Source organism: Aythya fuligula, chromosome 1 (genome assembly GCF_009819795.1).
Source record: "Aythya fuligula isolate bAytFul2 chromosome 1, bAytFul2.pri, whole genome shotgun sequence".
Classification (NCBI taxonomy): Eukaryota; Metazoa; Chordata; class Aves; order Anseriformes; family Anatidae; genus Aythya; species Aythya fuligula.
The window spans coordinates 196,566,377-196,578,403 of record NC_045559.1 but is presented as its reverse complement, the minus strand read 5'-3'; the positions used below and the strand labels follow the sequence as shown (position 1 = coordinate 196,578,403).

At 37.4% G+C, this 12,027-nt stretch overlaps 1 protein-coding gene across 7 annotated transcripts in view; it reads left to right on the top strand.

Moving 5' to 3' along the window:
• Nucleotides 1-12,027, top strand: part of FAT3 (FAT atypical cadherin 3) — a 418,888-nt gene that overhangs the window by 277,323 nt on the left and 129,538 nt on the right. For all 7 annotated transcript variants that reach the window (XM_032196191.1, XM_032196182.1, XM_032196148.1 and 4 more), the window contains exon 4: nt 5,746-5,807. In XM_032196191.1, the coding sequence (XP_032052082.1) occupies nt 5,746-5,807 (62 nt within the window). The remainder of the gene's footprint in view (nt 1-5,745; nt 5,808-12,027) is intronic.

Below are 12,027 nucleotides of genomic sequence, written 5' to 3'. Positions count from 1 at the left end.
TTGTATCCCTTGGTCTGCCCCTGCTGCCCAGGATGCCCCTCTCGGTTTTCTTCATTATGGTGCTCGTCACACTGATGTTTCAGTTCTTATCTGCCATAATAAACCTATTATTCCAGGAGTTTGAGCAGTTCATAGTGAAGGTTAGAGAAAGTAATTGGTGAAATGTCTAGACATGCTGGCCTGTATAACTGTTAAGAAAATAAAGAAATGCTTAACTTTTCCAGCATATAAATTAAAGCTTATGTACATTGTCTACACTGTCTGACTAGTTGATAGTTTATGGACTTGATAAAATAGTGTTGCCTATTAAATATAGGATCCTCGGATAACAATATTTGGACTAGTGAAGTTTTGGCATTATTTCCCCCAGCTTTAGTTGTCACCTTCACTTTGATCAGCATCAAGTGTTCAAGGCCAGGTTGGATGGGGTTTTGGTCTAGTGGGAGATGTCCCTGCCCATGGCAGGGGGGTTGGAACTTGATGGTCCCTAAGGTCGCTTCCAACCCAAACCATTCTATAATTGTATAAAATTTGACAAATCTCTAAGATTCTGACCCTGCTTGCATATTACCTTGCATTTCTTGGCAAGTTAATAACAAAAATTACAATAAACTTAAGTTTATCTGTTTTAGCTTCAGACCATCACTTACATTTTAGTACTGTCCAATAGAAATTATGATACAGATTGGCAAAAGTGGTAAAATTTAAATTAAATTTTGGAGCTATGGTTGGATTTAATAGCAGTATCACAGCCTTCTGAGGAAGGAATAATTTGGATATACAAATGCAAATATGCATTTTGAAGTGAAAGATGTTGGCCTTAAATTACATTTGATTCTAAATTTGTTTTCCTTGCTTTGTTTATGTTAAATAAACTAATAATTTTGTGCCTTTTTTCATGTATTTTTGACTAAAAAATGCAAAGATTACAGTCATTTAAGCAAATTCTTAGCTAGCATAAATTTGCAGAGCTGCTTTGATTGCAGTGGAGTTGCACTAGATTGAGCCTACTACCTGCATATCATCAGAAAGCAATGAATGCTGTGGGATATTACTCAGATAGAGACATTTGGCTTAGCCACATCTTTAAGCATCCAAGCAGAACTACAGTTCAAAAAAAAAAAAAAAATCACAAAAGACTCAGTTTTAGACAGAACATCATGCCTCTTCTGAATAATAAAACATATAAACTCAATAGAACCTATAAGCTGCTGCTCCTCTTTAAGGTTTGCTGGCTTTATTATTAATAAAGATACTTTTTTATAAAAATAATTCTAAAGGATTCATCATACTATTGAATTCATAACTATTCCTGACTTTATGTCGTCTTCATTCTGCGTATATATAAACATACATGTGCATGCCTCCACAGACACACATATCTGCAACTAATTCTAAGACATGATGATCAAGTTATCATTTAGTAATAAGTTAAATTTCCTCATTTGCTCACTAGAAACGTCATGCTTCACTCATTTCAAATGCAAAGTTAACTCATACAGATTTTAATCTTTCAGTGAACGTTTTATTTTTTTCACCTTGCATTTGCAGTGCACTTAAAGCATTTTGCCAAGCGTCAGTGCTAAGTGTTGTTTAAATGTCTTGAGCACATGTCTGAGCCCTAATAACTGCTGATTCGTTTCCAAGATGATGCATTGGCTGAAAATTGGGTAGGCTGATGTATTGGTGAAAGTGTCAGGAATTCTTAGTGTTGGTCCTGTTCTTTTCTCTGTATTGCTATGGCTGTACCTAAGCTGTGAGCAGGCCTGCCTTCTTGCTCACACCACTTCTTCAGCTGTCTCATGGAGGTTATAAGGCAGTGTGGTGAAGGACAGTGGAATTTATTCTCCATCTACAGGCTGAGTTTCCTTTTTGAGGGAAAGGTTGCAGAAAAGGATGATAGTCCTATCTAGTGTAGAGTGAGGGGCTGGAAGGGTGTTCTGCAGTCAGTGTTAGCTGGGAATTGTGTCCTGCAAGCCAAAGGGACATATTCTGCAGGGCGAGCTTATTCATCTTCCATCATTTCCAAACTCTGTAACAGGAGAAGAGTAACAGTTCATTTATTTAGGATGGGAGAAGTGCTCCAGTATCAAAAGTAAGAGGTTTTGTAGAAAAGCAAACTATATAAGAACAGTTATCTCCAGGCTGAAACACCAGATCAAGCAATGTTTTGGAGTTTGACAAAATGGCTCTGTTACATGGCCAGGATGCACAGAGAGTTTTAAGTCAGAAAACTGTCCAGTTTTTCTCTTAAATGTCGTGGCTGTTCTTCAATAATCATCACAGTTATAAGTATCTCCTGGACCTATCAGGACCACAGTGTTTCACTGGAAATTTGAGGGGAACCATCTGAGAGGTGTGGTATGCTTTCTGAAGTTTATTAGTGGTTTTGCTATTTTGTGATAAATGCCTGCTATATTTCCCAGCTGGCTTTGGACAGTTGACCAGATGGTGTGTCTAGAAGAGCTATGGCACAAATTGAAGATGGGGAAAAAAAGAAATGGTCATTTTTCATCATTGTCCCCTTGTGATTTTATATCATAACCTGCAGTACATCCTAACTTCATTTCTTTGGGCTTATTTTTCTCTGTGAGTTATTTTCTTTAGATAATGTCTTCATATCATAACAGAGTATGACGATTTAATCCAGTTAGAGAAGAACTAAAGTTGGTACATATTCCCTTGTGCAAAACCAAGTTTCTCTCAGTTGCCCCTGGATCTGTAAAAGAAAGTTGTACATCCTGCTAAATATTACTTTTATTATGAATTTGTGGCACGGGGTAATGAATACAGAAGGGACACAGCAATGTTCTCATAAAACTCATGAAGGAACTGGTGTGGTAAAGCTATAGGTTGTCTTAGACAGAATTCCCTGAAATACAGTTTTATAATCTAAAAGGAACAAATTCTTACTTGTATCAATACATGACCACAATTAAATAAGTATTAACAAATAGCTATTATTTTATGTACACATGTATGTGGCTTTAAGCACCACTGTTGTGTAGAAGGATCTACGAATGACTTCAAGAACATCTGTGGAGTAGTCCAGAGACTGCAATGGGGCAACCAAGAAGATCAGATGGGAGAATCCTCCAGAGTACAGGAACCAAAACTAGAGACCCCTCTGCAAATGACCAGTTTGTTGTAACAACCTAATGAATCTGCCTGTAACTGGTAGTTGTAGGTAGAGCTTGTATGTAGAGTTAATGCATATGCAAGAGTACAGCAGAAGCAATGAGTTGTGCTAGCACCATTCTTCAGGATCAGGTTTGCAGAACTGCTTGTGGTGGTATCCTGTGTTGTAGAGCTCTGTATTTATGCTGCCTGACACTCATCAAAGACAACTGCATTTTAGTATTCAGTCCAAGGTTTTGTTGTTTCTGTTTAATTGGCCTGGTTATCTGTCCTTCAGGTCTGGCTGCTAAGTCCCGTTACTACATCTGTTAAGATCTGCTAATTTTAAGATATATGCACTTTTGTTGTAGAGACTTGCCATATGTTCATACACCTCTTTTAGAAGTAAATCCTGTTCTGCAGGCGCTCTGACTGTTATGGCAATCCAAAAGGCTCTAGACTGAAAAAAAGAAAAAAAAAATAAATAAAAAAAAAAGAAAACAAAGAAAAATCCCAAACCTATAATGGTAACAGCGATTCTGTGAGAATGCTTTAGTTCTACCAGTGAAAGACAAGTACTATAAATTCTGACAGTTAGTGATGCTCAGTGTCAGATGTTAGCTCTTGGTCTTCAAAACAAATGTGAAATCCTTTGCCTAAAGGAGATGATAAGGACAGAGAGCTTCTATGATTTAAAGCATTGCTTGGGCATTCGGTAGTTTTTGTTTGTGTTTTTGTTTTTTTTGTTTGTTTGTTTGTTTGTTTGTTTGTTTGTTTTTTGGGGGGGAGACTGGATGTTAACTAATATTCAACATACTAAGTACCCTAAACATTTCTTATTTAAAAGGAAGGTAGATGTAGTTCATAGTGGCATATTAAGGAGGAAAAAAATGGAAGATGGTGTAAAAATGATCATATTCCTTACTGTGGTTAGGTCATGATAAATGTCCCTAGTGACCATGCGTGGGACAAAGAAGATTATTTCACAATTGAATTCTTTCATTTATCCAATTATTGAGGCTAAGCTTCTTTTATAACTAAGAACTTCTTCCTTGTATCTTTGCATTCTCTCTAGACATGGGGGATCTTGTGTGAATGACACCAATTTGTCATCCATTCTGTCATGTCTGTTAAAACTCATGCAGTGAGTAGAAGTCTCCCATATGGTGTAACTGTTTTGAATACTTACAATTGCTCAATGCAGGAAATACCAGTTGTTTCGCTTTTTCAGCCATTTGCCAGCACCTTGTTCTTCCATGTAATAATATTACAGAGATTGTTGTCACAACCCACTCTGGTGTCTTTGACCTCCCCTTGGATGTCACTTCTGTGTTCTGGTAGATCTCATTAGGAGCCTGAAATATTGGAGGCAGGATGGACTTTCCTTTCCATTACTTCAAGTAACGCTTCACCTTTTTTTCACAATGTGTTTTACCCCCCTTTCTGACCAAAACAGATGAAGTGATCCTCTAGGCAGAAGGTGACAATGTATGAGGAGCAGTAGCTGTAGAAGCCTTCTGGGACTAAAGGCGTTATGTAGATGTAAGAGGTTGTTGCAACTCTTTTCTGAAGAATTCAGGGTCATCGTGGATATGTGTTTAGATGATTATCTAATCTAATTAAATAACTAAGTCTTATAGGGAATCCATGAAATATTTATCTTCCTTGGTAGTCTTGCAGAGGAGGAATTCTTGAGAGCTACTTTGTCCACTGGCATTATCTCCAAAAACTTACATACCTATAGGAAAATTTGGTCCCTTTACTCTTGTCAGAATCTATCACGAAATGGACAAACAATTCATTTCCCTATCCAAAGAAACACTTTGTAGGAGGGAAAACTCAAGTCTAACCTTTAAATCTTTACCAAAAAAAAGTAAAAAAAAAGTTGTATTCATAGAACAGTATGCATTACTTTTCTTGAGGGAACTTTGGAAGTTCTTAATTTTCTTTACTTGGTATAAATCTCACAAGAGGTTAATCATTTGTGAAAATGCATTGCTTTAAAAGAAAAGATATCTTGATCATCCTCATGTAAAAGGGTACTTTATTTTAAAGACTCAATTTGAGCATGGAACAAATTGATGAAATTGTGGTACAAAACCTTTAATGCATTAGAATGATTACATTTGGAAATCATTATGTATACAAGTAGTTATTACAGAAATAACCTTCTTTGTCAAGTATTCTTGGCATGGAAGTAATCAGCATCCTATCCCATTAGTTGTTTGAGAACTCTGAAATCTTTAATGAGTTTTTTTACGGAAGGATTTCAGTCAAATGCAAATGATTCATTGAAGCACTTAATCATAAGACAAATAGTGATTCTTTAGTAAGGTGTTTTATTCAGTGTAATAAATGTAGCATGTTAAGTGTAGATACACAGCTAACTGTTTTTCAGTTACTTTTCTCACAGCTATTTTCTTTTAAGATTTATTGTTAGTCAGAAAGTCATAATGGCTGTGCTGCAAAAGAAAAGGCTTGACAGATGTCAAGAAATCTGTGTCTGATATAGCTTCAAATAGATTTTTTCCTTTTGAGTGTTTGAAAAATGAATTTGTTTCTTCTGGTCGATAGAGACATATATTTTTCAACGGGTATTGACAATCAAATATCATCCTCTTTTCACAGGTCTGATTACAACAACGTCAAGAAAATTGGATCGGGAACAGCAAGCAGAGCATTTTTTGGAGGTAAGATTAAGTGGAAAATATATGTTAAAAGGTTAACTGATTTTTGTAGTTTAAAATAACTTCTTCCTATGCCAGGAGAGTGGAATTCTCCCTTCTCTCAGTGTTTGACAGACACACACAAAGATGTGTGCCTGATTATATGGAAGTAATAATACATCTTGCAATTCACAAGCTCAGGAAAAAAATGAACAAATATGAACAACATTTGTTTTCCACCTCAAATCTGCTTCACTTACCTCTTTTATTGTAGCTTTTACATTTTATTTTTAACAGAACTGTAGAATATTCCAGAGGAAAATACTTTTTCTAAAATTTGTGGCATCACCCCAACCCTGGCAAGATTTGCATAGGCACTACTTCATACACCCTGCGTAGTCTGCAATTTGTGTACCAAACTGTTTCCAGCCCCTGAAGTGAAAAGTTTAAAATTTGAATCTCAAGTCTAAGAATATTTTTTTGGATGAAAGCCAACTTTGACCTTTCTCACTTTCACTGCATCATCAGAATCAATGTATAATTTCTTAATTTTGTTTATTGGCACTACCAATGACAATTTTCAAGTAAAAAAAAAAAAATGTTCTCTAAGTATCAACCATATTCTTGGTCTAATCTTAACAGAAAGTTTTTCTTTATAAATAGCTCACATGTTGGATATAGAGTGATATATTTGTATACTAGTGGTATTACTACATGTGTTTTCTTCAGCATTGCTGTACACCATAGTGTGTGTTGTTTTTTTTTTCCTTTGGGTAGAAGGTCCATGACTTTTTTTTTTTAATCGATTTGTGAAATAAGAAATTTGTGATTCATAGTGGTGCAAATGAAATAAAACTATATTGTCCCAAACAATCAATCATTCCTACTATATATTTTAGGAAATACTCTTCAAATCCATACAAGTTAAAAAACATCCAGACAAAATAGTTCCCAATGCAATCACTGTTTGGCAGTAAAATGCAGTAAAATGCACGTTTATCTATTCTATGATTATTTTAGTTTGTTATAAATCCAATATTATTTTTGTGTAATGGAGAACACAAAAGTGAAGGGTTAATTTACTACTGTACATGGCTTTTTTTTTTTCCTTGATAATACACTGTAGATTCCCACACATTCCAGGCCATAAATAAATGGAAGGAATAAAAGGATTTTGCCCTTTTTAGGATTTATTACACTGGAAACTGTTAAGTAATCATGTGTTCAAATAACTGCAAGCTTTCCAGTTTATACTGTTAGAGAAGATCGTAAACTGAATGAAATTAGCATTGATTTTGAAATATATCTATTGATGAAAATCTTAGGTCTATAAGTCTCTTTCACATTCATGTGCCTCCCTAAGAGCTCTGTGAAACATGCCAAAATCACACTTGCCAGAGGATTCCCATAGCGATGGGAAAGTGTTACTATTAATAGCAAAAAAATAAAAATAAAATAAATATAAGAATGAAGCTGTAGTTGACAATATAATACATGCTAATGTATTCTTTCCTCTGTTTTTTGTCTCATCTGAAAAAAATAATGGTGTATAATATTCTGAAGACTGAAGACACAGCAGAAGGAAAGTAAAGTCATAGGTTGCTCCCAGACTTTCGAATGGGGAGCAGTAGAATGGGGAGCAGTAGAATGAAACGGAGGGCAGGCTGTAGAGCAGAGAAACTGCTTAACGTGGAGGTTTGTGACAGTCTCCTGGAGAAGCAGGGATGGGACCACATTTTTGTAAAGCCAAACTGGGAATGCTGTGTGAGAAAGGGAACCACGCAGTGGTGGAGACACAACCTCAATGGCCAAATGGATCTTTTGAGCTGCTAATGAAATGTCTTGGAAGTTGGGTTCCCTGGGATCAGAGCAAACTCGCTGCTGGAGATTCAGAGCTGGGCTGGCTGAGGTGTGTGCATTCTTGTGGCACTCTCAAAACACATTTTATAAAATGCCTGGCTCTGGCTCTGTGTAATTAACCCCCTGGGTAGGCTTTAATTGCCAAGACAACCGCAGTCTCCCAGTAGTACAGTATTTCCCTTTCAGCTTCATTTCATACCCTCCTTGCAGTAGTCTGTCTGCTCTATAAGACAGCAAATGTGGTTCCCTTTGAAAAGCTCTGATAGGGCTTGACCTGACAACCCCTGGTCCCTTATGCCCAGTGCATGTGCAAGGCATTGACAGACCTTTTCTAGATACAACTTGCTAATTATTTTTAATAAGCCTGTGTTTTTTTTTCCCACTTGAATTTGACATGGATGCTATACTACACTGGCCAGTATTTACTGAGCAGATTCCATTAGTGACAGCATTTCCACTTCATTGCAGAAGTTATTCAGAAAATTAGGTCAAATAACACGGGAGATGTTAGCCCTTATAATTCTGTGTAGTGCCATTGCTCATCTCCAGGTGATGGCATAGGGGTGACTCTTCTGGAGTAGCCTGTCCCTGTCCATGTTGGAGAAAACAGGAATTCCCAGCAAGGGCTGTATGTGTATTTTTGTCTGCCAAGGTTGGAAATGTGAATCTAAATGGCTGCACTTGTAACTACACAAGAAATCTCTAGCAAAGCAAGTTCTGAGCCCAAATCCTCCATCCATCACTTCTTCCTTCCTCCTTGAATTCCCTTCTCTGAACAGATCTGTCTGTGTGACTTTTCTAATGGTACCCCCAGGCTCCTGTCACAGGGCTGTGCTGTGAGGCTTGAAGTTACCAATGAGTGTCTCAAAGTGAATGCAAAAGCATCTCTAGACCCTGGGTTAAAGGATGCATCAGGAAGTCAGAACCGGACTCCTTTTAATAATAATTGTTTGTGGGTTTTTTTGCTTGTTTTGGTGATGTTGTTTGTAGAGGTTGTATTTTTGTTTTGTGTGTTTGCGGAGGAGGAAAAAAAAAAAAAAAACAAAAAACAAAACAAACAAACAAAAACAAAAAACAAACAACAACAAAAAAAAACATATTCCTTCTCCTAGATCTTTCACTGATTGTGGCATTGCATTGCCCATGCTACTTTTTTTTTCAGGTCCCAAGTCGAGGGCTGAATTTTTCGACACATTTGTAATGTCCTGGAAGGCTGTAGGTTTTATTCAGCACTTGGTATCAAGTAGCATTTTTCTGCCTAGGTTGAAATTGGATGTCACTGGATTTTACACAGGATGATCTCTTGCTTTAGTGGATTCTTACTAATGGAATGCTTCTGCCTGAAATGGGAGGAAAATGACCACTTGATTACATTACATTCCCACATGAAGCAAACCAAACACATTAGAAATATTTCACAGACTTTTTTAAATAGTCTGTAGCAGGGATGAAATATTTAAATACTCATCTGAAACAAGAAAGGCAATTCTAATAGTTACCTGCTTGCTTTGCAAGGAAATGAAAATAACAATGTATTTCCAAGAGAGGTGCAATTGCATTTTTCTGGTAATCTGTCTTTATTTTGCTTCAGTAATTGGACAGATCAGCTCTATGGCTATAAGTTTTCCATCTTTTCTTACTCACTTTCACTTTTTTCGTCTTCTGGGTATTTGTTCTCCTCTATTCATTTTTGTTGTAACACTTAACTCTATCTTCTCTTGTATTACACCAATTTAGTAAAAATAAGAAGCTGCAAGTGGAGAATGGTAGAAGATTTTGAGCTATAGAAAAACACAGAAAACAGTCTGCCAGTTTTTTCTTCCCATTTTTTTTTTTTTTTTTTGTAGATGCCTCCTAATCCTGGTCTGACAGCTTTACCTATATTGATTTTGCTATGTGATTATATGCAAACAGCTGCTGGAGTGTTGGAGGTCCAGTAATAAGTGTAAAGAGTAAAACCATTTCTTGCAGTATCTGCAGCCTTGTATTATGTCAGCTGATTTTGAGATGTCCAGAATATGAAAAATTCCTCCTCTGCTTTCCAGCGTACATGTGCAGCTTGGTAGGAGAGGATTGTTTAATCCAGGCTACAGCTCGTTGACTTGCTCATTCAGCCTGGAAAGTAGATCTGAGTGTGTGCTTTTCTCAGTCTGAGTGGTTTCTGAATGGACTATTGGAGATGCTACTTTACTTGAGCATCTAGCAAGGAAAGCCTCTGCAAAACATACCCACTGCTGGAGAGTTCAGCTTGCTGGGAACTGCTGGGGTGTAAGACCTGTATTCAGTAAAAGAATGAGCCAGAAGTGCTACGGGCTGCAGTGTTCAGCTGTAGCAAGTCTTTGAAGTGCCGTAACTTTATGATTGGAGAGATAAATAATCTGTGGTGAGATATGACCTCTTCATCCTCTCGATAAAGGAATATAATAGATCGGTGCTTTTAAAGTGCTGAGGCTATTTTGTCTCTCCTTGATGACAACGCAAAGTGCAGGCTTTTAAGTCATTTAGCCGGTTTTGAAAATTGTAGCCATATCAGATCTCCGTTACTCCAAACTAAGTTTAAATGTATCCTTGTAGATTCATTCAGAAATGTCTTCTAATATCGGTCATGGTGGAAAATCTATCTATTTAGAGCCTCTATTTAGATCTGAGGAATAAAAGTAGTTGCTAACAGGCATGGTCAGAACTTTAAATCTCTGCCACAGTGACAAAGCAACTGAAGACAATAAGTTTAAAAACATAGTTACAACAGACTTAACCTTCCAAGGTCCAAGCCATGTACCGTAATTAATGAGGAGGAGAAGTGAGAGCAGAGCATTGGCTTAGTGCAGCTAATTTTTAGCCAACTTTGTGCTATCAGAACAGTAACAGCGCCTCTCAAGTGCCTTGCGTCGGCAGCAAATCAGTATATACAAGCCTCATCAATCTTCCCACTGTGATGCGTTAGCATAGCTCTGAGAAGGATGTCAGTAACAGTGCAAGGGGTTGTAATGAAGATAAATTGGTAAATCTGATGTGAGTGTCAAAATACATGGGCTGAATGAAGCATATTGGTTTCTATTTACTGTAAGTACACTAACAGGGTGCAATAAACTGTTACATAGCGTGCATTTATATGCAGTAATTAGAGGAAAAAGTAATAATGTGCTGTAATTGTAGCCTTCTAAAAAGAATTCAAATTTCCACTCATTGAATGGGAAGTTGTAATTGTGAGGGGGGGGCGGTTGATGGAGGGACTATCATTTTTCCCCTTGGAATTTGGTCAGGAATATCACAGGGGGAAGAGCTGCTGGAAACTTTGTGGCCACAGTTTCTGGGGGAAGGGGGGTTTAAAATGTTGAAAAGCAGCATTTAAAAATAGCTCTGCCTCCTCAGCTCTTCCCACAAACACCACGCTGGTGGCTCAGCGCTGAACCAACACTGCATTCTCTGCCATCCTCCTCTTTTTCTCTGAGTTCTCCCACACAGGAACTTAATATACTTAACCTTGTTTTGCTTTTGAGTCTGTTCATTTAGGCTGTATCCTTCACTGCTGATGATGTCTAAAGCAAGTGGTCCTTTGTGAGAAATTGGCATGTTTTCTGTAAAATATAGACAGCAGTGTGGTAATATGCTTGTGTGTATTTTTCACAGCAGAAGTACTAAAGCTGAAGTTCATTGGGTTTATGTAGCTGAATAGTACTCTACAGAACATTGATTGCTAAAATCCTGGATTAGGAATCTGTGTAAGCATTTGTTTCATGGATCTTTAGCATTGCCCACATTTGGCAGAGAAAGCTGCATTTTTTCTTGGTGACATGCTGGTGATGGGGTAAAAATGAGGTAGTGTGTCTGATTGAACATTTTGTTTGAGGTTTAAAAGGCTCCAAAGGCACATGCCTTTCTGTTTTTAACATTGAAGCCTTTCAGATGATGCAAGGAAGATTAAAAGGGTAGGTAAACAGCTTCTTATTTTCAGCTTGAGTTTAAAAATGATTGCTGAAAGTTTTGCAGAATGTCAGTGCTTGCTGCCTTTTATTATTTTGATTTTGCCTGAAAGGGTTTGTAGTGGAACAACAATAAGTATAGAGAGTAAAGTCAATGAAATCTATGTCATGATGTCCACTTTGAATGGTGATGCTTTGAACTTGGATGACAACTTCTAAACTGGGGGGGGAAGGAAAGGGAAAAAACAAAGGGAAGTAAAGATGCAGTTCTAAAACCAGCAAAACAATTCTCATCTGATACCAGTCTTCTGTGGGTTTATCAACAGAGGCTATTGCCCCAAGGGTGGAGCTGCTCATGGGACAGGTTGGTGAGGTGGTTGTTCTAGCTGAGACCTGGGTTCATGGTGTAGAAAGTCACACACTGAGCTCACCCATCCCACGCTGCAGATTTCCATCCTGCA